Below are 27,810 nucleotides of genomic sequence, written 5' to 3' on the forward strand. Positions count from 1 at the left end.
ACTTTTTGATCTGCCAGTTTTACTTTTGTTCATAATTTTTAGTTTCATTCAGTTTTTGTCAGAAAACTGAATAATTTTGATCTTATTTATTTGTTGTTGTTTTCAGATAGGATCTTACTCTGTCACCCAGATTGGAGTGCAATGGCATGATATTGGTTCAATGCATCCTCAACCTCCTTTGCTCAAGTGATCCTTCCACCTTATCCTCCTGAATAGCTGAAACGACATCATGCACTAACATGTCTGGCTAATTTTTTTGATTATTTGTAGACACAGGGTCTCACTATGTTGCCCAGGTTGGTCTCAAACTTCTGTCCGCAAGTGATCCTCCCACCTTGGTCTCTCAAAATATTGGGATTATAGGCATGAGCCACTGCACCCAGCTGGTATTCTTAAATTTAATAACATTTGGTATATGTCCTAACGGAATATACCAGGTACAAATAGGAATATTGTGCTTTTTACTAGAGAGGATCTCTTGCTTTTGACTGGAAAGTTTTGTATGAGTCTGTTAAGCCTCTTTGGTCTATAACATGATTTGGATGTCCATGTTCTCAAAACCTGTGACTGGCTCATTTTATTTTGCATCGTGTCATTGAATTTTCACTTTATAGTTGTTAGAATATTTCCTGCGTTTTAAAATCTGGGTGATATTCCAATTTTTCTTTGTTTTATTTTGTTTGTTTGTTTTTGAGATGAGTCTCACTCTGTTGCCCAGGCTGGAGTTCAGTGGCTCAATCTTGACACACTGCAACCTCCACCTCCTGGGTTCAAGCAATTCTCCTGCCTCAGCCTCCGGAGTAGCTGGCACTACAGGCATGTACCACCACGCCTAACTAATTTGTGTATTTTTAGTAGAGGAGGGGTTTCACCATATTGGCCAGGCTGGTCTCGAATTCCTGACCTCGTGATCTGTCCATCTCGGCCTCCCAAAGTGCTGGAATTACAGGCATGAGCCACCACACCCAGCTTTGACATTCCAATATTTTTATATTTCAAATTATGTATACTGAATGATTTGGTGACGGAAATTTGCTTGCATTTACCTGTTGGCTTCAGTAAAAATGTTGCAGTAATTATGGGTGTGCAAATCACTCTTTACATTACCATATATGTGAAAGTTTATATATGTGCAGCATTCTATTTGATTAGTCTACTTTTTCACCTTGAGACTCCTACCAATTTGTTTTAATTCTGTAGCTTGTTTTTTTTATTGTTGTTGTTGTTGTTGTTTTTGTTTTTTTTTTTTTTTTTTTTGAGATGGAGTCTCACTCTGTCACCCAGGCCAGGCTGGAGTGTAATGGCATGGTCTCAGCTCACTGCAGCCTCCGCCTCCTGGGTTCAAGTGATGCTCCCACCTCAGCCTCTTGAGTAGCTGGGACTACAGGTGCTTGCCACCACACCTGGCTGATTTTTGTATTTTTAGTGGAAACGGGGTTTCAGTATGATGGGCAGGCTGGTCTCAAACTCCTGACCTTGTGATTCGCCCACCATGGCCTCCCAAAGTGCTGTGATTACAGGTGTGAGTCACTGCACCTGGCCTAATTCTGTAGCTTTTTAATGTGTTTTGAAATCAGGAACTATAATGGCTCTAACGTTGTTCCTCTTTTTGAAGATTTTTCTGTACGTTGTTGTCTCTTGAGATTTGCTGTACTTTTTGGGTTGCTGTTCGTAGCTCTTCGAAAATGCAATGAGAATTTTGAAAAACATGCATTCAATGTGAAGATTACATAGAGCAGCATGAACAGTGTCACAGTAGTAATCATTTTAACCTTTGAACAAGAGCACACTCAAGAGTGTGTTACTTTCTTTTTTTTTTTGAGACAGAGTTTCCACTCTTGTCACCCAGGCTGGAGTGCAATGACAGGATCTTGGCTCACTGTAACCTCTGCCTCCCAGGTTCAAGCAATTTCCCTGCCTCAGCCTCCCGAGTACCTGGGATTACAGGCGCGTGCCGCCACACCCAGATAATTTTTTATATTTTAGTAGAGATGGGTTTCACCATGTTGGTCAGGATGGTCTCGATCTCCTGAACTCATGATCTGCCTGCCTTGACCTCCCAAAGTGCTGGGATTACATGCGTGAGCCACCACACCAAGCCTGTTACTTTCCATATATCTGTAAATTTTTCAGCTGTTTCCATTATTGTTTTATGGTCTTATTCCATTTTGGTCATACAAAGTAATACATAAAATTTCAGTTTAAAAAATTTTAAGACTTTTCTTTTTGGCCTAACAGGTGAACTATCAAGGAGAATGTTGTATGGGCTATTGAAAAGAGTGTATATCCTGATGCTGAGGAGTGTTCTCTATACCTCTGTTAAAAATATTTGTTTTATGTTGCCTTTAAGTCCTCTGTTCACTTACTAATATTCTGTCTTGTCTTATTATTACAAAAAGTGGAGTATTGAAATATCCTACTGTAATTATATTGCTCTCTATGTTGCTTCTATGTGCTTCTTCAATTCTGTCAATATTTGCTTCATTTATTAGGAACTCTAACGTGAGATACAGACACACACACACACACACACACACAATTTGTTATAGGTTCCCAGTAAATTAATCTATTATTGTTTAATGTTCTTTTTCCCTTTGGAGTTTTGATTTCAAGTACATTTTATAAAGTATGACAGTTTTTGGCTTAAGATTTCACTTGTATAATGTTATTTTGACCTCTTCTTTTATTTGGTTAATGTTTGCTTGCAATGTCTACTTCCATCTTGCCACTTTCATTATTTTATTAGATCTCAACTGCCTCTTGTAGAAAGGCAAGTTGGATCTTGATTTTTAAATTTTCAAATAAATCCTTTTATTGAAAGTATGTCTCTTGATTGAAAAGTTAATTTTATGTATATTTAAATACTTTTCTAAGGTATGTCTCTTGATTGGGAAGTTAATTTTATATTTATTTAAGTAATTTTCTAAAGGAGAAAAACTTACTAATGTTATTCTATTAATTGTTTTATTTTATTTTTGTCCCTCATTTTCTCTTTTTCTGTCTTTTTTGTGTCTTTTTGATTTTTGTATTCATATGCTTATACTTTCTTATTTTGTGTATCTATGGATATTTTCTTTCTGGTATCTTGGGGATTACATAAAACTTAAAAGGTACAGCAATATATTTTAATCTGGTAAAAAATTAACTTCAGTTGCATACAAAAATTCTTCCTCATTACATCTGCTCTCAACTTGGTTACTGATGTAGCTAATTATATCTTTTTGTGTTGTATATTCATTAATAGATGATAATTTCTATGCTTTTATCTTTCAACTTTTAGAGAAAAATTAAAAGTGTTTTCTGCACCATTATGGTAATGCTGTGAAATTCTGTTTTGTGTATGTGCATATTTTTCCCAGAAAGTTAGTATTTATGTGTGATTATTTGTTGTTTTTTATTGCATCATGTTATTTTCAGTAGAAGGAACTGCTTTCAGCATTTTTGCTATATAGGACATATGTAGTGCCAATATACTTTCTCAGGATTTAATTATTTTAGAATGTCTTTTACTTCTTATTTGTTAGAACAGTTTGCTAATGATATTTTTCTCACTTGACAGAATTTTTTTTTCTAGGACTTTGACTGTGTCACACAGTTGCCTTCTTGCCTGCAAAATTCTTGTTCACAGATTCACTGGTTATAAGACTATGCTAATAAATGACACATCACTTTTGTCTTGCCACTCCTAAGATTTTTTTGTCTGTGACTTTTGAAATTCTTCTAATATTTGTGTTTGTTATAAATATTTTGTGTGTGTGTATCCTAGTTGGTTTGTTCAGCTTCTTCATATTTATATCATTTTTATGGTTGTTTTCTGAAAGTTTAATAATGTTTTTGATGGGCCTGTGCTGCCCTAATATTTTGTATACATTATAATCTTTCTTTGGGATTTGGACATTAAAAACAAGCTACCTGTCACAATCTTTATAATGTAGTAGCTTTCTCCTGGCATAGTCTGAAACAAATTGTCTTGGCTAGAGATTCTGTGAGTCTCTCATACATGTTCTTAGAATGTGTCTTGTCTGAAATTTTTTGTGTGTGTGTTTTTTTAGTTGAGTTTATTCATATTTCTTCTTAATAGTCAGTAATCACTTGATACACCTCTTCCTTGTCTGTAATACTGCAGTCTCTGTGGTGCTGTACCATTTATCTTTGGTCTCAGCACTCTCAAACTGTTATTCCAAAGTATATCCCCATTTATTTCAGCATTTTGTGTTATAGGAGACCGAAACCAGTGTCTGGTAAGACCCCTGGAAGCCAGAAATTTAGATGTATGTGCCAATATTTTTCTTGTATTTTAAAATAGAAACCAGGAGTTGGCAATTTGCTTCTGAAGGCACTGTGTTATATTAGGGGGCAGGAATAGCTGTACTGGTTAAATGTAATGTACTTTTCTTTTCCTTTTATATGATTCTGCATTGTGCTCACCTGTGGCACTGCACACATTTAACTCATTTATACATTTTCCACAAATGTATTTTGACCATTAAGTTTTTGTTTCATTTATATATTTATGAAGAAATTAGACCCTGTGGTATTTTGATATGCTATTTTGCTTATGTCACTTGTATGCTTTTATAGGTTTGATTTATATATTTATCTGAGCCTAGTAAGTGGAGTAATTTGTTGTTTTAATTTCTTTTAGTTATGTGTTCTCATTTTGTTGAAGAACTTTGGCCAGAGCAAAACATAAAAGATTCTTTCCAAAAAATGATACTGAGGAGATACAATAAATGTGGACATAAGAACTTACAATTAAATAAAGGCTGTAGAAGTGTGAATGAGTGTAAGCTGCACAAAGGAGGTTATAATGGACTTAATCAATGTTTCACAACTACCCAGAGCAAAATATTTCGATGTTATACATATATAAAAGTGTTTCATATATTTTCAAATTCAAATAGACCTAAAATAAGACATACTGGAAAGAAACCTTTCAAATGTAAAAAATGTGGCAAATCATTTTGCATGCTCTCTCAACTAACTCAACATGAAAGAATTCATACTGGAAAGAAACTTTACAGATGTGAAGAATGTGGCAAAGCCTTTAACTGGCCCTCAACCCTTAGTCAACATGAGAGAATTCATACTGGAGAGAAACACTATAAATGTGAAGAATGTGGCAGAGCATTTAAGCAGTCCTCAAGCCTTACTAGACATAAGAGAATTCATACTGGAGAGAAATACTACAAATGTGAAAAATGTGGCAAAGCCTTTAACCGTTTCTCAAACCTTACTATGCATAAGATAATTCATACTGGCGAGAAACCCTACAAACGTGAAGAATGTGGCAAAGCCTTCAACCAGTCTTCAAACCTTACTATGCATAAGATAATTCATACTGGCAAGAAACCCTACAAATGTGAAGAATGTAGCAAAGCCTTCAACCGGTCTTCAAACCTTACTATGCATAAGATAATTCATACTGGAGAGAAACCCTACAAATGTGAAGAATGTGGCAAAGCCTTCAACCGGTCTTCAAACCTTACTATGCATAAGAGAATTCATACTGGAGAGAAACCCTACAAATGTGAAGAATGTGGCAAAGCCTTCAGCCGGTCTTCAGACCTTACTATGCATAAGAGAATTCATACTGGAGAGAAACCCTACAAATGTGAAGAATGTGGCAAAGCCTTCAGCCAGTCTTCAAACCTTACTATGCATAAGATAATTCATACTGGCGAGAAACCCTACAAATGTGAAGAATGTGGCAAAGCCTTCAGCCAGTCTTCAAACCTTACTATGCATAAGATAATTCATACTGGCGAGAAACCCTACAAATGTGAAGAATGTGGCAAAGCCTTCAACCAGTCTTCAAACCTTACTATGCATAAGATAATTCATACTGGCGAGAAACCCTACAAATGTGAAGAATGTGGCAAAGCCTTCAACCAGTCTTCAAACCTTACTATGCATAAGAGAATTCATACTGGAGAGAAACCCTACAAATGTGAAGAATGTGGCAAAGCATTTAAGCAGTCCTCAAAACTTACTAAACATAAGATAATTCATACTAGAGAGAAACCCTGAAAGTGTGAAGAATATGGCAAAGCTTTTAACCAATTCTCAACCTTTACTAAACATAAGATAATTCATACTGGAGAGAAACCATACAAATGTGTTAAATGTGGCAAAGCCTTTAACCAGTCCTTGACTTTTACTAAAAATGAGAATTCATGTGAAAAATAAACCCTACTAATGTGAAGAATGTGATGAAGCCTTTAACAAGTTCTCAAACCTTATTACACGTAATACTGGAGAGAAAACATAAAAGTGTGAAGAACTTTACAAAGCCTTTAACAAGTCCTCAGTTCTTAATAGACATAAGATAATTCATCCTAGAGAGATATTCTGCAAAGCTGAAAGATGTGACAATCCTTTTAACAACACCTTAAACTTTTACAAACATAAAAGTAATCATACGGGTACAAAACCCTAGAAATGTGAAGAATGTGAAAAAGCCTTTAAATGGTTTTCACACTTGATTGTAGGTAAAATAATTTATACTGGAGAATTCCAAGTGTGAATAATGTGGCAAAACCTTTTTTCTTTCTTTTTTTTTTTTTTTAGTTGGAGTCTCACTCTGTTACCCAGGCCAGAGTGCAGTGGTGTGATCTTGGATCACTGCGATCTGTGCCTCTCAGGTTCAAATGATTCTCCTGCCTCAGACTCCCAAGTAGCTGGGATTATAGGCACCTGCCACCATATCCAGTTAATTTTTGTAGTTTTAGTAGAGATGGGGTTTCACCATGTTGGCCAGGCTGGTCTTGAACTCCTGACCTCAAGTAATCTACCCACGTTGGCCTCCCCAAGTGCTGGCATTACAGACATTAGCTACCACACCCCGCCAAAAAAATTTCTTCTTAGATTCTTACACAAAGTGTGGCAAATATAAAATGTAATAGAAACAGTATCTTAAGGCCAGGCACAGTGGCTCACACCTGTAATCCCAACACTTTGGGAGGCTGTGGCAGGTGGATCATGAGGTCAGGAGTTCGAGACCAGCCTCGCCAATGTAGTGAAACCCTGTCTCTATGAAAAATACAAAAATTAGCCCGGCATAGTGGCACATGCCTGTAATCCCAGCTACTCAGGAGGCTGAGGCAGGAGAATCACTTGAATCCGGGAGGCAGAGGTTGCAGTGAGCCAAGATTGTGCCATTGCACTTCAGCCTGGGCGACAGAGCGAGACTCAGTCTTAAAAACAACAACAACAAATCTTAAAATATTTAGAGAATTAGTGGCAAGTGAAGAATATTAAATGTGATTTTCTATGATATAGCACAACTGACATTGGTATACAGAATCGTCTGGTTTTTTTTTTGTTTTTTTTTTTTTTTTGAGATGGAGTCTCGCTCTGTCACCCAGGCTGGAGTGCAGTGGTGTGATCTCGGCTCACTGCAGGCGCTGCCTCCCGGATTCATGCCATTCTCCTGCCTCAGCCTCCCGAGTAGCTGGGACTACAGGTGCCCGCCACCACGCCCAGCTAAGTTTTTGTATTTTTTGGTAGAGATAGGGTTTCACAGTGTTCGCCAGGATGGTCTTGATCTCCTGACCTCGTGATCCTCCCGTCTCGGCCTCCCAAAGTACTGGGATTACAGGCGTGAGCCACCGCGCCCAGCCCGAATCTTCTGTTTTTAAGTGTGAATGTTAAGTGTTGCAAAATAAAATGATTTCCTGTGCATTTGAAATTTGGAATAATATTTCTTTTACATATTGATGTAACAATTTGGAGAAATTTTTCTCATTTTATTTAATTTTTTTAGTCGCTGAAGTTAAGTCTACAGTTGTTTTTATTGGTCACTTAACTACCCAATCCTTGGTCATTGGTAAGAGACTGATATAGTAATTTCAATCTATTTCATTTTAGTCCCTGAGAAAACTCAATATTCCCTAATTATTTGATAGGAAAAATATTCTTATTTTAGTGTTTCTAAAACTTTAAAAAACTGTAGACCACTGAATGTATGATGATGTACATATAGACCACAATTTTTTTTATATATAATTTTAGGCTTATCCTAGCTTTTAATATAAAAACTCACTACATTTCAAAAGTGAAATTAGTGACTGTTTTAAATCATAAGAGGGATATTAGAATCCATTTAACAAAGTATTTGTGTTTGGCTTAGTAATGACTACTTTAAACCAAAAATCAAGTTCTACACACTGTGATTAAAATAATTGTTTTCTAGATTTTTATTTCTACAAAATTAGAAAATTCAAAGCAAAATGTTAGGTTAGATATAAAAAGAATTGGCTATGAGGGTGTTGGGCATAAATGGTTAAGATTGAAACTCAGTATCAGGTGGTTTCTGATTGCATTCGAGTTCTGCCACGTATAGGCTGTATGACCTGAGTACAACTGTACAGTGAGGATGACAGTGCATAAATTCTAGGGTTTTTGTCAGATTAAAGCAATTAATGCAAATAAAGGTACCAGAAGAGTGCCCAACAAACAGTGAGTGTAAAGAAAATTTATTAGCTTTTATTTGTTAATTGTTACATTATAATCTATATTCACTTACAGCATAGATATAAATATCAATGAAAAGATTTCTTATTGAGTGCTGCTCTTTAACACTCCAGTAACACTAGATAAGTAAGCACTTAAACATCATGTGCTTGTCAGTTTTAAAATTAAATAAGGCAAATTGGTTCCTTATAATAATGTTCTTATTGTTGAGTAATTACGCTTATTGGATAAATTTAAATATAGTGTAAAATATATATTCAAATATATTTTTTTAAGAAAAAATCAGAATTTTACTCTAAACAGTTGTTTTAACATCTGTCTTTTAAAGTATTATTTTGAATAGGAAATATCAACATATTTCTGAATGTTGAGTTCAGAATGCTTATAATATTAAACATTTACTTACCTACGTTACTAATTGAGGAAGCCATTTGAGATACAAAAAATATATGTATATGTTTTCTGAAATTTTTGTTTTGTTTTGTTTTGCTTTGAGATGGAGTTTTGCTCTTGTTGCCCAGGCTAGAATGCAATGGCATGATCTTGGCTTACTGCAACCTCCGCCTTCCGGATTCAAGTGATTCTCCTGCCTCAGCCTCACGAGTAGCTGGGATTACAGGCATGCGCCACCACACCCAGCTAATTTTGTATTTTAGTAGAGACTGGGTTTCTCCATGTTGGTCAGGCTGTCTTGAACTCCCGACCTCAGGTGATCCATCCGCCTCAGCCTCTGAAATTGCTGGAGTTACAGGTGTGAGCCACCGCACCACATGTTTTCTGAAATGTTGAGATTGAAAAAACACTTTTTTTCTCTGGCCCCATTTCTTAAGGTTTATTTCTCTCTTTTTAAGAAAAAAGTTAATACTATTTTTGATTGACAAATCATAGTTGTATACATTTATGGGGTGCAATGTTGTGTTTTAATATATGCATATAATATAGAACAATTAAGTTAAATAACATTAACTTTCTTACCTATCATTTTTTTGTGGGGAGACATTTGAAATTCGCTCAGTTGTTTTGAAATATACAATACTTTTTTTTTTGTTTGTTTTTGAGACAGAGTCTCACTCTGTTGCCCAGGCTGGAGTGCAATGGCCCGATCTTGGCTCATTGCAACCTCCACCTCCTGGGTTCATGCAATTCTCCTGCCTCAGCTTCCTGAGTAGCTGGGACTACAGGGGCGCACCACCATGCCCGGCTAATTTTTGTATTTTTAGTGGAGATGGGGTTTCACCGTATTGGCCAGGCTGGTCTCAAACTCCTGACCTTGTGATCCACCCACCTTGGCTTCCCAAATTGTTGGGATTACAGGCGTGAGCCACCACACCTGGCTAATACATTATTGTTTACTGTGGTCATCCTGGTGTGCAATAGATCTCAAAACCTCCTTACCCTATTTAAAACTTTGTACCCTTAGAGGAAAAACTATCTGTTCTCTTCTTATCACCCCTAGCATCTGGTAACTGTTATTTCACTTTCTGCTTTTTTGAGTTGAACTTTATTATATTCTACATAAAAATAAGATCATTCAGTATTTGTCTTTCTGTGTCTGGCTTATTTTATCTAGCATACATAATGTCTTCTAAATGTATCTATCTGGTTTCAAATAATGGGACGTACCCCTTTTTAAAGCTAAATAGTGTTTTGTATCTATACCACATTCTTAGAAGAATTAATTTAAATATATATTCAAAAAACGTTATGAAAAGATATTTCTTTTTTAAAATATGTATTAATGTAACTTAGCATATAAATATCCTATTAAAAGTAGCTAATTTATACTAGCACTAACCATAACACCATATATGCATCAATAAATTTATTATTTATTTATTTATATTTTAAGATAGAGTTTCGCTCTTGTTGCCCAGGCTGGAGTGCAATGGTGTGATCTCGGCTTATTGTAACCTCTGCCTCCCACCTTCAAGTGATTCTCCTGCCTTAGCCTCCAAGTAGCTAGGATTACAAGCATGCATCACCATGCCCAGGTAATTTTGTATTTTTCGTAGAGACTAGTTTCTCCATATTGGTTAGGTTGGTGTTGAACTCCCGACCTCAGGTGATCCGACCACCTTGGCCTCCCAAAGTGCTGGGATTACAGGAGTGATCCACCGTGCCTGGCCTTTTATTTTATTTTTGAGGTGGAGTTTCACTCTTATTGTCCAGGCTGGAGTGCAATGGTGCAATCTCAGCTCACCACAACCTCCACCTCCCGGCAAGCAATTATCCTGCCTCAGTCCCTGAAGTAGCTGGGATTACAGGCATGCACCACCATGCCTGGCTAATTTTGTATTTTTTTTTTAGTAGAGAAGAGGTTTCTCCATGTTGGACAGGCTGGTCTCAAACTCCCAACCTCAGGTGATCCACCCACCTTAGCCCCCTAAAGTGCTGGGATTACAGGTGTGAGTCATCGCACCCGGCCAATACATTTATTTTTTTTTACAGTAACTTAATAACAGGTCTGGCTGTGAGCGGTGGCTTACACCCGTAATCCCAGCACTTTGAGAGGCCATGACGGGTGGTTCACGAGGTCAGGAGTTCAAGACCAGCCTGGCCAAGGTGGTGAAACCCTGTCTCTACTAAAAATACAAAAATTAGCCAGGCGTGGTGGTAGGCACCTGTAATCCCAGCTACTCGGGAGGTTGAGGCAGGAGAATCACTTAAACCCAGGTGGCAGAGGTTGCAGTGAGCTGAGATCACAGCACTGCACTCCAGCTTGGCCAACAGAGTGAGACTGTGTCTCAAAAATAATAAATAAATAATAGGTCTTACTATTATCTTCATTATACAGAGCTAGAAACAGAGCCACTGAGAGAAATGACTTGTTCACAATAGCAGAGGCAGTATTAAAAAGGCAACTTTTTCTCTACAGATAACACTCTTGAGTACGACAATAAAAACCATCTACAAACAAAAATAATTTTTAACATTAGATTTTAATAAAAATTTAACAAAAATTGAATAATTTGATACATTTTCATTGTTCTAGGTGTGTGTAAATGTATAAAATGATACGCAAGGGAGAAATAAGCCAGAAAAAAAGATGTTAGTTAATATTTGTAATGAATAAATCTGGAGGCCAGGAGCAGTGCCTCACACCCGTAATCCCAACACTTTGGGAAGTTGAAGTGGGCAGATCACCTGAGGTCAGGAGTTCAAGATCAGCCTGGCCAACATGGCAAAACCCCGTCTCTACTAAAAAATACAAAAATTAGCCAGCCGTGGTGGTGGGCGCCTGTAATCCCAGTTACTTGAGAGGCTGATGTCGGGAGAATTGCTTGAACCCGGGAGGCAGAGGTTGTAGTGAGCTGAGATTGCTCCATTGCACTCCAGCCTGGGCAACAAAGCGAGACTCCATCTCAAAAAAAAAAAAAAAAAAAAAAAAAAACTGGAAAGGAGTTAATTATTATTGACAGATGATATCTTTGTTTACTTAGAGAATGAAATAACTAAGAGATTATTTTAAAACGCTATTCAGGTGGGTGGGCAAAATTTTAAGATCATCCCTCAGATTCCCAGTCTGTTGCACACCTGTTGTGTAATCCTTTCCTCTTGAATATTTAAAAAAAAAATGACTGTGGTGAGAAATTACTCATAAAATTAGGTTACTAACATGTTGACTTTGTGTTCATCAAAAAAGGGAGATTATCGTGATTGGGCTCAACTTAATCAGAGGTGCTTTTAAGAGAAAGACACACATCATGGAAAAACACATCTGATGGCGTGGAAGTAAGTGACTTCTAGAGGTGGGCCACATGGTATGCTTCTTATGTTGGCCACATGGCAGGAAATATATTTGTATATTATTATCATTTCTCCCTCCCACATGTTGCTTCCAGTAAGGAGAATAGGAGAATCCCATGGAGAGAAAATTGATTAATATATGTATCTATAATAAATTGATATTAAAAATTAAGAAAAATTATATCTTACCTTTTGCTTACCTGCCGTCCCTCTTTGAGGATGTAAACAAACCTATCCTAGATAAAGTGTTTGTAAAAGTAGACCCTCATGTAAAGTAAGCTTGTTTTTATATATATATATATAAATTAATAAAATTAAAAATTCTTTAGGTTTATGCTGAGTTCAGGCTTATTCTTTCTTTGTCCTATTTATTAATGGATTCCATCCTGAACTCAGTAATTATAGCTAAGAAACAGTATCTAAGTTAGAAGAACTACGTTTTGAATGAAATTACACCTTTCTGGAATTTAACTATCTTGAAATTTTTTAATAAAATAAATTTACGTCTTTAAAGAAAATCTGTATTTGTAAAATGTCTGCCTTGCATTATAAACATTTACTATTGTTTTAAATTTTTACAACTCATCTTTAAGGTGCTTTTCTGACCGTCTTGTCTTAACTAATTTTGTTGACAAAGTCCACAATTAAACAATAGACTTAAATGATACTCTAGAACAACTGGACTTAACAGATGTTTACAAAACATTCTACCCAAAAACTGCAGAATATACATTCTTTTTATCAGCACACAGAACATTCTTCAAGATAGAGCATATGATAGACCACAAAACAAGTCTCAGGAAATATTTAAAAATCAAGATTATATCGAGTACTCTCGCAGACCACAGTGAAATAAAATTGGAAATCAACTCCAAGATTAGCCTTCAAAACTATAAAAATACGTGAAAGTTAAATAATTTTCTTCTAAATGATTTTTAGGTCAACAAAATGAAGATGAAAATTTAAAAATTATTTGAATTGAATGACAGTAGTGACACAAATTCTCAAAACCTCTGGCATCCTGCAAAAGCTATGGTAAGAGGAAAGTTCATAGCATTAAATACCTACATCTAAAAGGCTGAAGAAGTCCAAAGAGAAAACCTAGGCTCAAAGAACTAGGGAAACAAGAACAAACCAAACCCAAACCCAGCAGAAGGAAAGAAAAAAGATCAGAACAAAACTAAATGAAATTGAAATAAAAATATATAAATGAGGCAAAAAACTGGTTCTTTCAAAAAACAAAATTGATAGGCCACTACCCAGATTAACCAAGAAAAGCTGATAGAAGATCCAGATAAGCTAAAGATATTACAACCAATGCCACAGAAATACAAAATATCATTCAAGGCTACTATGAACACCTTTACATGCACAAACTAGAAAACCTAGAGGAGAGAAATAAATTCTCTGAAATATGCAACCCTCCTAGACTAAAGCAGGAAAAAATAGAAACTCTCAACCGACCGGTAACAAATAATGAAATTCAAACCGTAATAAAAAATTGCCAACAAAAGAGCCCAGGACCAGATGGATTTACCTCTGAGTTCTATCAGACATTCAAAGAAGAATTTGTACCAATCCTACTGAAGTTCCAACAGATGGAGGAAATCCTTCCTAAATCATTCTATGAATCCAGTATCACCCTAATACCAAAAACAGGAAAGTACATAATAAAAAAAAGAAAACTACACACCAACTTTTTTTTTTTTTAATGAACATAGATGCAAAAAAGGGTTGTAATTTTTTGACATATTTGACAGGCTTCTCAAAATCAAATTTCATCTTTTAAAAATTGTCTTTTTTTGGCAAGCATTTTGGCTAATGCCTGTAATCTCAGCACTTTGGGAGGCAGAGGCAAGTGGATCATCTGAGGTCAGGAGTTAGAGACCAGCCCGTCCAACGTGGTGAAACCTCGTTTCTACTCAAAATGTAAAAATATGCTGGGTGTCATGGTGCGTGCCTGTAATCCCAGCTACTCGGGGAGCTGAGGCAGGAGAATCACTTGCACCTGGCAGGTGGAGGTTACAATGAGCCGAGATCATGACATTGCACTGCAGCCTGGGCAACAAGAGTGAAACTCCGTTTAGAATAATAATAAGGATTTTTTACTCCTAACTTTTGGATACTAAAGAGGGTCAATGCAGCATTCAAAAGAGTGTTGAACGGGATTATTTAATATGTTAAATTATATGGGTATCATTGTCAGAATAAAAATGATGTTTGACTCACCCCGTCCTGCTGCCCTGTGAAGAAGGTGGCTGCTTTTACTTTGCTTTCTGTTATCATTCCAAAATGGAGTAAGATTCATCATCCCCCTTGAAATAATTAAAGGGGAAAAAATACAATCAACATGTATGAGACAGTGGTTTTAAGATGCTAGTTGTCACGCAGTGAAGAACAGTGATCCCCAAGACACTGGAAACAAATAGTTGAACCCTATAGTTTCTCCAGTTGACAGTTTTGAGAGACTTTCCAATACTGCAGCACCAAAAGGAGGCAGAACCAAGGCAGAGTTTGGCAGTAAGAGGACCAGCTTGTTCCAATTTGCCTTGCTTTTTCCATCTTAAAAGTGAAACTTCTGAATTTCCCAAGCCCTTTCCACCGAAATCCCATGATAACAGGAGTAGTTGGTCACTTTACCCGAAGAACGAATTAAAATGGAGCTGAGAATCAAGAAAACTAAATCAGCTGCAATTCACAGGGAAGATCACCAGAAAGGAGAGAGCAGTACAGAGAAAGAATGCAGACACCTGAAGGTCACCTTCAGTTTTTCGGCTGAGTATTGATTAGCATATTCACATAAGGAAATTGCATCAGGCTGGGAAAGAACCAAGTGAAAATATTAAAGGCAACAGAATGTGGTTTTTCTAATCAGAAAAACCAAGAATAGTTCCTATTTCTGGAGCCACTGGGGAAAGTATCACATTTTATAGGACATCAGTTGAAGTAGTCAGAAGTATGTTCTAGACTAAACAATGCTGTGGTCTCAACCTAACAAGTCTTTAAGGCTGAAAAGGTCAGTGTTCACAAGTTACTTAAGTACATTCTAGAACAAAGCTCAAGAAGAGTTATAGGAACACAATAACATGCAATATTCAAAGAAGTAAAATTTACAATAAATGTCATAAAAATTATCAGAGATGAAGGACATCAGCAAAATGGAGAAACAGGAGGTTCCTGAATATCCCTCTTCCCAAGAATACACCAAGTAAACACCTACACACTGATCAGTTCTCCCCTAGAGAAAGCCAGAATCCAGTTGAAAGATTCTCATACAGTGGGCAACTGAAAAATTAAATTAAAACACTTAGGAAAAGTGGAGATACACTCACTGCACACTGAGCACCAAATCTTATACTTGGGAAGGAAACACCAGCTTCTTCCCAAGGAGAGGTTTGTACTACATATACAATACCCAAATTATACAGTCCCTGCTGGAGCACTGGCTCTTAATCTCTGTGCTTCAGGAGAAAACTGGAAAAAAAAAGAAACAAAAATGCCAACAGTCTAAGAAACTTACGGAACACCATCAAGCAGAATATTATCACATTATTACACTAGCAGAAGGAAAAGAGAAAAAAGAACAGAAAACATATTCAAAAACATAATGGGCAGAAAACTTTCTAAATTAGGAGAAGGAAATAGAAATCCCATTCCAGGCTGGGCACGGTGGCTGATGCTTATAATCCCAGCACTTTGGGAGGCCAAGGTGGGCAGATCACTTGAGAGGTCAAGGAGTTTGAGACCAACCTGGCCAACATGGTGAAATCCCTTCTCTACTAAAAATACAAAAATTATCCAGGTGTGGTGGCAGGCACCTGCAGTTTCAGCTACTCTGGAAGCTGAGGCAGGAGAATCACTTAAACTTGGGAGGCAGAGATTGCAGTGAGCTGAGATCACACCACTGCACTCCAGCCTGGGAGACAGATTGAGACTCTACCTCAATTAAGGGGGAAAAAAAAAATCCCAATCCGGGAAGTGTATTAGTTAGAAGTAATACGTGAATTCAGTAAAACTTCAGGATGCCAAATTAATGTACAAAATCAGTAGCATTTCTATAATAGCAAACTATCTAGAAAAGAAATCAAGAAAACAATTCGATTTACAATAGTACCAAAAAATAAAAATACTTGGAGATAAAATTAACCAGGACATGAAAGACCTCTATGTTCAAACTGTAAAACATTGTTGAAAGAAACTGAAGAAGACACAAACAAATGCAGGGATATCCTGTGTTTATGAACTGGAAGCATTAATTCTGTTAAAATGCCCATACTACACAAAACAATCTACAGATTCGGTGCAATCTCCATCAAAATTCCAATGTCATTTTTCACAAAAAAAAATTCTAAAATTCATGTGGAACCACAAGACACCAAATAGGCAATCTTAAGCAAAAACAACAAGGCTGGATACCTCATACTCCCTGGTTTCAAAATTTATTATAAAACTATTGCAATCAAAAGAGCATGGTACTGCCAAAACAACAACAACAAAAAAAACATAAAAATATATCAGCCAATGCCACAGGATAGAAAGCCCAGAAATAAACTCAAGTATTTATGGTGAGTTGATTTTCAACAAAGGTGCCAAGAGCAATTGGGAAAGGACAGTCTTTAATAAATGGTGTTGGGTAAACTGAATATCCACATGCGGAAGAATGAAATTAAACTTCAATCTTATGCCATATACAAAAATTACCTGACTATAAATCGGTATTTTAAACATAAGACCTGAAACTGTAATGTTCTCAGAAGAACAGGTAGGGGAAAAGTTCCATGGCATTGGTCTGGGCAATTTTTTCAGATAAGACCCCAAAAGCACAGACAAAAAAATGCAAAAAGTAGACAAATGAGATTGCATCAAACTAGAAACAATTAAACAGAGTGTGAAAATAATGAACTGATTAGGAGGACATATTTGCAAACCGTGCATCTAAAAAGGGGGTAATATCCACAATATACAAGGAACTCAATAGCGAGAAAAATAACTTCGTTAAAATATGAGCAATGTATCTGAGCAAACATTTCTCAAAAGAAGCTATATAGCCAACATATATATGAAAAAAAAAATGCTCAATATCTCCTGTCAGGAAAATGCACATTAAAACCACAATGAAATATCGTGTCACATTTGTTAGAATGGCTCGTATCAAAAAGACGAGTGATAACAAGTGGATGTGGATAAAAAGGAACCCTTGTGCACTGTTGGTGGGAATGTAAATTAGTATAGCCATTTTGGAGAATAGTATTAAATGTCCTCAATAAACTCAATATAGAACTACAAAACAATTCTGGTGATCAAACAAACACTGTCATTTTACTCTACTGTGTACATAATTGTTATTGAACCAGTCAGTAACTTCATTGGCTTCTTGAGGCAAATGTGGCTTTAATTTATTAAAAGTTCCTGGAATGTCATTAGCCGGAAGAAATGCCAATGCAGGCAAATAACACATTTTAAAACGGAAGTTTTCATTGTTGCCATATTGTATAACAAATGCACTCATCTGAATTTTCCGTAAAAGGCATTGGTCTGAATGGAAAAACCAAACTTCATTTGTAACATTTTGAAATTCACTTTTAGAAGACATGATTACACCTAATTCTAAATCTGTCATGGTTTTGGGATTCAACTGAAATCTATTTTCCTCTGCAAAGGCCACCAGATCTTCAAATAAGGATTTATAAGGTACATTACCTTTTCCAATCATTAATACATAAATAAGTAGATTATTTTAGAATCTTCAGATCCAACAGGGGCATGAATCGTATATAATTAATTTAAAAATGGAGACAGTTTTGAAAGTGTCATCCAGTTTAGCCAAAATGAAGCATGTGATAGTTTTTCTGTTAGATTTAGTGGTATATATAAGAACTATATCTTCTTCAATAGTAAAATCCATAATCAAAAATAGTCTATCATTTAATGTGTTTTGTAATGCTGGAGGAACATCAATATCAGCGAGTGTTAAGAAGGTCAAAAAAATGATGTTTGACCTTTGCCAACTTGTATTTTAATAATCCAAAATTGTATGAAATTTTCAAAAATCTAATATATGCTATAGTTATAATTATGTAATTATGGTTGTTATACATTATTGTAGACCACAGATATAATCAATTTTTTATTTGTTATAACCATTTTAAGTAATTTCCACAATTAGTGGTTTAATTCTGATATAGTCTTTTTTTTTTTTTTTTTTTTTTAACTTCAAAAGCATACAAAATCTTAAAAGTATTGTGTCTTTAAGAAGGTTCACAAAAAGGACCGGGCATGGTGGCTCACAACTCTAATCCCAGCACTTTGGGAGAACAGCCTGGCCAGCATGGTGAAAGCCTGTCTCTACTAGAAATACAAAAATTAGCCAGGTGTGGTGGCATGTGCCTGTAATCCCAGCTCCTCTGGAGGCTAGGCAGGAGAATCACTTGAACCCAGGAGGCAGAGGTTGCAATGAGCCGAGATCATGCCATTGCATTCCAGTCTGGGTGACAGACTGAGACTCCGTCTCAAAGAAAAGAAAGAAGAAAGTTCGCAAAAAGATGGAAAGGGCCCAGACAAGTTGAGTACAGGTTTCTGATAATTTTAGGACTGTATTTTTTGGATTGGGAAAGAATTGTGAGAATTCAAATGAAGAAACTGACTCTTATTAAACTGCTAACCCAGGCAAGATGAAAATTAGTTGAATATCAGAAAAATACTTTGCCACATTTTTATGCTGAACCAGCCAGTACTAATTTTTTTTAGATATGCCATTTAAATAAACTGTGGTCCACATCAAGTTAACTATGATAACCTCTGTTGCCAGAGCTATGCATCTAAGTTGGAGAAACAAACCTTGTATTTAAGAGGACATACATTTAATGTTTTGTGTGGATTCATGGAGAACATAGCCACTTGTTCATTCCTGAGTTCTTAAAGTGTCCATTATTAAAAGTTGTGCATTTTGTTACTCATCACAGAAAGGATAAAATAATTTAAATATAAATTAAATGTGTGTGTGGTGGGGTGACTTCTAAATTACTAAAATAGGTTATAATTCTGAGAAGACAATTAAAACATGTACATTTCTGCTATCTGATGAGCCATTTAAACATTTATACAGAAATTTTGTTCAAATGCTTTTTTTTTTTTTTTTTTGAGACGGAGTCTCGCCCTGTCACATAGACTGGAGTGCAGTGGTGCAATCTTGCCTCGCTGCAACCTGCACCTCCTAGGTTCAAACGATTCTCCTGCAACAGCCTCCTGAGTAGCTGGGACTACCGGCACACGCCACCATGCCCGGCTAATTTTTGTATTTTTAGTAGAGATGAGGTTTTGCCATGTTGGCTAGGCTGCTCTCAAACTCCTGACCTCAAGTAATTTGCCTGCCTCGACCTCCCAGTTAATTGTCATTTTTAATGCACACTTTTGTAGTATAAAAGCTTTCTTGTGCAAGAAGCCTGATGTTATAACCACAACTAAAATAGTATTAAGATATATATTTTTCTCATGGGACGTTTCTGAAAAAGTCTTTATCATTTATTTCACTAGACAAGTTGTAAAGCTGTTATACGGTATTACAGATACAATAGTATTGAGCAAAGCTAACTAAATTGACTGAATTTCTTTTGTAATTTCAGGTGACAGTCAGATCCACTTAGGGTGAAAAAATGTGTTGACCCTTATAAAATAGTCATTGGATGGCTTATGCGCCTGATAATAGAATCCCAGGTATCTTCTGCTACTGAAGTCTAATATGACTAAATGTAGCAAGGCTTTAATGCTTTATGGCAAAGCATGTTTTCACCAGGTAAGGAAAGCTTTTAATAGTCTACGGACTGAGAAGAGCAAAACTCTGTATAATCTAGAGCCCAAGGACTTCAGGGCCTTGGACACTGGGTTTATAATCTCAACACTCAGAAGTGTTCCTTCAAACTCTTGCAATTATATACCCATTGGAGATCTTACGGTAAAGCTAACTAAGGAAGTTTCTCCTCAAAAGCAGTTACAGAAAACTCTCTTCCTCTTTAGTTCATCTGCATCTCCTTATTGGACCACGAGAAATAGCAGTCCAACCCTCAGTTTGGTCCAGGAACACATGCAGAATCTGGGAGAAGTGAGGCGCTATGGGTGCAGAGCTGCTCAGAGAGGGCTCCAGGCCAGGGCACAGTCACTGCACAGGGAGGAGACAGGACGCCTGGGGTCCCAGCTGTCAGTCCAGTCATCTTATGGCTGAAGGGGACTGATAGCTGAGCTAAGCAAGGAGAACTTGGGGCCACAGATTGTGGCACTCACTGCGGGGAGGACTGAGTCCCGCCATAGCCACTTTTGAGCACTTCCAACCAGCCTCTCCCTCTCTCAGTTGTCTGACCTGGCACTCTCACCATATCTAGGCTTCCAGGGAATCTTGGCATCTTAGCTGTGGATCTCTCGATCCCTGCAGGTCACAGAGGAACAGAGGCTGGGCCACTAGGAGCAGAGGACACAGGGCAGTGAAGATGACCTGGAGCTCCGACTGCAGCAAGAGACAAACCTGGAAGCCATCCTGTGGGCTCCAGCTGCATGCCTAATAGGACAGTTCCCAGCCCAGCATCCCTGATTAGATAATGTTTTTTTTTTTCTTTTTCTTTTTTTTTTTTTTTTTTTTGAGATGGAGTCTCGCTCTTTCGCCCAGGATGGAGTACAGTGGCGCAATCTCAGTTCACTGCAAGCTCCGTCTGCTAGGTTCACGCCATTCTGGTCAGCCTCCCCAGTAGCTGGGACTACAGGCGCCCGCCACCACACCTGGCTATTTTTTTGTATTTTTAGTAGAGACGGGGTTTCACCGCGTTAGCCAAGATGGTTTCAATTTCCTGACCTCGTGATCCGCCCGCCTAGGCCTCCCAAAGTGCTGGGATTATAGGCGTGAGCCACCGCGGCTGGCATCCTGAATAGATAATGTTTAAAGCCCCGCCCCCACAGGCCCTGAGTGACAAAAGATGTGATCAGATACTGGGCTGAATTAAAAGTTGTGACAGCCTAGACTGCAGCCTTCTCAGGCAGGGCTTCCTCACTGAGCTGAGGCAGGCCCACCCCAGAAGGCATTTGCATTTAACCTTTTGGGTACTGTCATATGCATTTATAAGTATTATATGGCTAGTCACAAACAAAAACAAAATCATAACAATTACTTTAAACTTTCAGCTTTTAGGCCTTTACTGGCTTCTGGTCCTTTGAGCACATAGCCTGAGATTTTAGAAAGGAGGCAGTCTTCTGAAACAAAATCTGAGCCATATGTGAATTTTAAATTTTCTAGTAGCCAAACATCAAAAAAAAGAAATAGGTAAAATTAATCAATATTCTGTTTTTGATATTATGAGGCAACAAGTATCCTATTAAAATTTCTCACCTATATTGTCTCTTAATCTTTTACCTATCAAGGCATAAGTTTGTTCATATATAAGGTTGACTGCTAAATCCTCTACATATAGAAGCATGCCCCATGAGTGCATACAAGAGACCTCTTTTTTACTCCTGTTGTTTGTAGAGCCACAAGAAAAAAAGTGTGAACTAAGAGTGTCATGAGAGCAGAAATGTCTTGATTTTTGATCTGTGAGAAAAGCTATCTAAATCAAGGTTTTCATCTGCTTATGTCTTCAGATCTGTCCACAGTCTTGACCTCTAATGTTTAGATATGAAGAAAATAGATTAGAGGCAAACTTATTTTGCCATTGAACCTTGATCCTAATGGTCAGACTGGTGTCTGATTTCTTCTGTGGTGTGAGTGACTGTGTGAGTATAAATGCACCAATCACATGCATACATTCTACATGAATTTTTGCTTTAATCAACATTATCTTACAAGACATCCAACTTTAAATCAAAGGAAAATCCCAGTACCTTTAGGGCACCCACTGTTAGAAAGTAACTAGTAATCAACCTGTCATCGAACCCTGGCATTCTGTCTGCACTGAATGCATGTATTAGTTAGCTCTTGCTACCTCTCAAAACTGAGAAGATAACAAAGGAAAGGAATTGTTAAATTAGTTATAGCCTAAAGCTGTCCCCTTTCATGATTAATTTTGGTTAGTAGGTTCTTTTTGTACAGAGTTAACTAAAACCTAACTGGATATGTAAGTAGCCTGTAACCCATTCTTGTACCAATCACTATGTTTTTGCCAATGAAAGAATGTCAACTGTTCAAACCATGTTCAAATAAGGCAAATCTCAAGCTATAATCAATCTGGATGTTTTTGCACCTCTCTCCCATTTTCTCTATGTCACTTTGCTTTTTCTCTCTATAAATCTTTTTTCACAGTGTGGCTGTGCTGGAGTCCCTCTGAGCCTACTCTAAATCCTCTAAATCTAAATTTGCAAATCAGTCTTTGCTTCGTTAAGCTTTTTAAAATTTGATTTCTCTAAAGTTTTTTCCTTTGAAGTTTTCAGTTTTCTTTTTTTGTTGTTGCTGTTGTTGTTGTTGTTGTTGAGATGATGTTTCGCCCTTGTTGCCCAGGCTGGAGTGCAATGTTGCAATCTTGGCTCACCGCAACCTCCACCTCCCGGGTTCAAGTGATTCTCCTGCCTCAGCCTCCCAGGTAGCTGGGATTACAGGCATGTGCCACCACGCCAGGCTAATTTTGTATTTTTAGTAGAGACAGGGGTTCTTCTTGTTGGTTGGGCTGGTCTCGAACTCCCGACCTCAGCTGATCTGCCTGTCTTGGCCTCCCAAAGTGCTGGAATTACAGGCATGTCACCATGCCCAACCTTCTAATACTTTTTATGATGAAAAATAAATAATGTCTTGCTGGGCTTTGATTTTCTAAACTCATTCCTCAGGTATTTTCCCAGATTATTCTATGTCCTTTAAAAATGCTTCTGCAATTTTTTCAGAGACAGTGTCTCACTATTGTCCAGGCTGGAGTGCAGTATTATAACCAATCATAGCTTACTGCAGTCTCGACCTTTCAGGCTAAATAAACCCTCTTGCCCCAGCCACCCGAGTAGCTGGGATTACAGGCATGCACCATCATGCCTCGCTAATTTTTAAAATTTTTTCATGGATATAGAATCTCACTGTGTTGCCCAGGCTGCACTTGAACTCGTGAGCTCAAGTGATTCCCCCAACTCAGCTTCCCAAAGTGGTAGAATTACAGGTGTGAGCTACCATATGCTTCTGCAATTTCTTTACAGGATTATTACCGATAATAAACAGTACTATATGGGCACAAATCTAAAAGGAATTTGACTTCTTTTTTAGAAGTGTCACTCTCCAGGATATCCAGGTTTTGTGACAGCTACTTTAATATTATAGTTTGGTCTGTGGAGGTCCATGGGCTTTGGAGTCAGACACAGTTGATTCTGAGTCTCAGCCCAGTCACTTAGTAGCTGTGGGTCTTTGGACAGGTTTCTTGATGTAGAAGAGTTCTATAAACCACATATGGGGGGAAAAAAAACAGTAATACTGATTGCAAAAATTGTAGCAATTTTTCATCCCTTCTGTATCCGTGCCCATTGCCAAGTGATTTTACAGCTGTTGTCATCGAGATTCAGAATCTGTTTTCCAAACCCTAGATCTGGCTGGTCTTTGCTCAGGACAGTAGAAACCTGTGAACATGACAGTGTGCTAGTTTGGGGCCCAGGCTTAAAGGTCTTCAATGCTTTTACTTTTCTTTCAGAATGCTGCCATCTCCATGAAAAAAGCCCATGTTAGCCAGCTGGAGGATAAGATGTTATGAGAACAGGACACAAGGTGTCCCTGTTGACAGATGCAGAAGCAGAAGCTCTCCCCCTGAAACACAGCTGCCTACTCAACAAGCAGCTGATAATACATGTCTGAAAGAGGTCAGCTGAGATCAGAAGAATGGCCCCATTGAGCCCAGCCTAAGTGACTGACCATCTTAATTATGAGCTAATAAGTTTTAGATATTTTCTTATGCAGCAATAGCTAATACACGCATCCAGTGCAGATAGAATGCCAGGGTTCGATGACAGGTTGATTACTAGTTACCTTCTAACAGTGGGTGCCCTAAAGGTACTGGGATTTTCCTTTGATTTAAAGTTGGATGTCTTGTAAGATAATGTTGATTAATGCAAAAATTCATGTAGACATGCATGCATGTGACTGGTGCTTTTATACTCACACAGTCACCCACACCACAGAAGAAATCAGATACCAGCCTGACCATTAGGATCAAGGTTAAATGGCAAAATAAGTTGCCTCTAATCTATTTTCTTCAGAGGTCAAGACTGTGGACAGATCTGAAGACGTAACGAGTTGTCTTTTCTTGTGGCCCCATCAGCCTTTGTTCAATGTCTGATTTCTGGAAGAAAGATGGACAACAGGAAGCCAGCAATGGTGTATCTCTGGTTATTTTATTCCTGCTGCCCTCTACCCATTCTGTAGCCATTATCCATTCCGCCCTTGGAACTGAACAGAGATGTTGGTAGGGAGAGGCTGTTGTTTCACTTCTAGCAGAAAAAAAATTGTTCAGGCCTTTCACCCCCAATGATGATATAAGAGCTGTACTCAATGTGGCAGCTGCTGGTCATGTGTGGCTACTGGGTGCCTGAAATTTGACTGGGTCTGAAATGTGATGGGAAAGGCAAAATACAGAGTTGGTTTCCTAGTTCTAAATACATATATACTTTATTAGTAATTACACATTGTTCATAAATTAAAATAGTATTTTAGATATATTGGGTTAATTAAATTATTACAATCAATTTTACCTATTTTTTGTTTTTTTTTGGAGACGGAGTCTCGCTCTGTCACCCAGGCTGGAGTGCAGTGGCGTGATCTCGGCTCACTGCAAGCTCCACCTCCCGGGTTCACGCCATTCTCCTGCCTCAGCGTCCCAAGTAGCTGGGACTACAGGTGCCCACTGCCACGCCCAGCTAATTCCTATTTCTTTTTTTTAATGTTTGGCTACTAGAAAATTTAAAATTCAATTATGGCTCATATTATTTCAGAGGACTGCCTCCCTTCTAAAATCTCAGGTTATGTGCTCAAAGGACCAGAAGCCAGTAAGGGCCTAAAAGCTGAAATTTTAAAATAATTGTTATTATTTGGTTTTTGTTTGTGACTAGCCATATAATATATTATTTATAAATGCATATGACAGTACCCAAAAGGTTAAATGCAAATGCCTTCTGGGGGGTGGGCCTGACTCAGCTCAGGAAGGAAGCCCTGCCTGAGAAGGCTGCAGCCTAGGCTGTCGCAACTTTTAATTCAGCCCAGTATCTGATCACATCTTTTGTCACTCAGGGCCTGTGGGGGCGGGGCTTTAAACAGTGTCTATTCAGGATGCCAGACGCGGTGGCTCACGCCTGTAATCCCAGCACTTTGGGAGGCCTAGGCAGGCAGATCACGAGGTCAGGAAATTGAAACCATCTTGGCTAACGCGGTGAAACCCCGTCTCTACTAAAAATACAAAAACATAGCCAGGTGTGGTGGTGGGTGCCTGTAGTCCCAGCTACTGGGGAGGCTGAGGCAGGAGAATGGCGTGAACCTGGCAGACGGAGCTTGTAGTGAGCTGAGATTGCGCCACTGCACTCCATCCTGGGCTCCGTCTCAAAAAAAAAAGAAAAAAAAAAGAAAAAAAACATTAATCAGAGATGCTGGGCTGGGAACTGTCCTATATGCATGCAGCTGGAGCCCACAGGATGGCTTCCAGGTTTGTCCCTTGCTGCAGTCGGAGCTCCAGGTCTTGTCTTCACTGCCCTGTGTCCTCTGCTCCTAGTGGCCCAGCCTCTGTTCCTCTGTGACCTGCAGGGATCGAGAGATCCACAGCTAAGATGCCAGGATTCCCTGGAAGCCTAGATATGGTGAGAGTGCTAGGTCAGACAACAGAGAGGGAGAGGCTGGTTGGAAGTGCTCAAAAGTGGCTGTGGCGGGACTCAGTCCTCCCCGCAGTGAGTGCCACAATCTGTGGCCCCAAGTTCTCCTTGCCTAGCTCGGCTATCAGTCCCCTTCAGCCATAAGATGATGACTGGACTGACAGCTGGGACCCCAGGCGTCCTGTGCAGTGACTGTGCCCTGGCCTGGAGCCCTCTCTGAGCAGCCCTGCACCCATAGCGCCTCACTTCTCCCAGATTCTGCATGTGTTCCTGGACCAAACTGAGGGTTGGACTGCTATTTCTCGTGGTCCAATAAGGAGATGCAGATGAACTAAAGAGGAAGAGAGTTTTCTGTAACTGGTTACAGACAGAAGGCCTGGAAATTATTGCCAGACCAACTCAAAATTACAAAGTTTTCCAGCCCTTATATACTTTCTAAGCTATATGTCTACATGTACGTGTGCATTCATCTAAAGACATAAGTGATTAACTTCTTTTAATCTATAAGATCTGAGTCCTGAAGACCTTCTTCTGGAGCCTCAGTAAGTTTACTTTACCTAAATGGGTCCAGTTGTTCAGGTGATTACCCTTATATTGTCTCCTGCCAAATCATAAAAGGTTTGGGGAGTTCCTTTGGACTCCAGTAAACTTGTTTGTGGAGGCCTGGGGAGTTTCTTCAGGCCCCCAGTAAAATGTGTTTAGTCCTAAAAGAGTCCTGTTAAGAATTCCTTCGTTATTTTATCATGCTTTAAGGCCCAGGAAAAGCCTAGGCAAAACTCTTGGTGGGCTCTTTATTACATTCCAGCCTTTGTATAAGGGCACTGGCTCTTTCAGCTTTTAATATTTAACTTAACTACTCGGTCAGTACTGAAACAGTTGTTATGGAGGCCTGCATTAGTGAGGCCTGGCCTGCCATACAGGTACAATGGGAGGATCATCAGGAAAGAATTCTGACTCAGCATGTTGGGTTCATGAATGGAAAGAGCTTTGGTCTCTGGGATTCCCAGTTTATTTTTTCTCCTATTAAAAATTTATGGGAGTAACTGCAAACATATGAAATAATTTAAATAAAGAGTGATTGAATAATCGAAGAGCACCCAGCAATAATTTGTAGTTTGTGGTTCATGGGAAGAGCTTGGAGAATAAGACTTTTATAAGGGGCATGATGAAGAAAACTGAATTCAATAATTGGTTAGGTACAGTTAAATAGTTTCTTAATTTGTTAAATCAAGGTGTTCAATCTGTTTATGTACTCAGAGGTTAACTGGCAGTTTATAGTTTGTTAAGCCTGAATTTTATTTCTACCAATATAATGATTTACCAAAAAATTGCATTTGAGTTAGATTTTCTAAATAGTGGGATTCCAGGGACTAGAACCTCCTCAGTCTAATTGCCTCCCACTTAATTATTTTCATACTTTACAGGGGACCAATTTTCTACTGCATTTTTCTCATGTGGCCCAAGAAAGGTCTCAAGTCTACCCCCCACCCTCAATTTCTTCAGCCTAACTTTGACTTGCAGTAAAATACGAAATTTCCAGTTTCTTCTGACAATCCCAAATGCCAACTTCCCCGCTCTAATTCACAGTATCACCTATTTGTCAATTAGTGTACATTTTTTATACCACACTCTGTGTGTGTGTGTGTGTGTGTGTATGATGAAGTCTTACTCTTGTTGCCCAGGCTGGATTATAATGCCATGACCTCGGCTCACTGCAACCTCCGCCTCCTGGTTCAAGCAATTCTCCTGCCTCAGTCTCCTGAGTAGCTGGGATAACAGGCACCCACCATC

At 38.2% G+C, this 27,810-nt stretch overlaps 2 protein-coding genes across 4 annotated transcripts in view; one reads left to right on the top strand and one right to left on the bottom strand.

Annotated features, from left to right (window-relative positions):
- LOC103234263 (uncharacterized) overlaps positions 1 to 20,198 on the top strand; it is a 46,782-nt gene extending 26,584 nt beyond the window's left edge. The window contains exons 3-5 of one of the 3 annotated variants that reach the window (XM_073016747.1): positions 4,646 to 6,011; positions 6,921 to 7,015; positions 15,967 to 20,198. In XM_073016747.1, the coding sequence (XP_072872848.1) occupies positions 4,646 to 6,011; positions 6,921 to 7,015; positions 15,967 to 16,154 (1,649 nt within the window). In that variant the 3' untranslated portion in view covers positions 16,155 to 20,198. Of the gene's footprint in view, positions 1 to 4,645; positions 14,451 to 15,966 lie in introns of those variants that run through there. The other 2 variants (XM_073016746.1, XM_073016745.1) reach the window with 2 other exon arrangements.
- LOC103234264 (uncharacterized) overlaps positions 1 to 27,810 on the bottom strand; it is a 322,907-nt gene that overhangs the window by 253,578 nt on the left and 41,519 nt on the right. The gene's annotated exons all lie outside the window — the stretch shown is intronic.

Source organism: Chlorocebus sabaeus, chromosome 6 (assembly GCF_047675955.1).
Source record: "Chlorocebus sabaeus isolate Y175 chromosome 6, mChlSab1.0.hap1, whole genome shotgun sequence".
Classification (NCBI taxonomy): domain Eukaryota; kingdom Metazoa; phylum Chordata; class Mammalia; order Primates; family Cercopithecidae; genus Chlorocebus; species Chlorocebus sabaeus.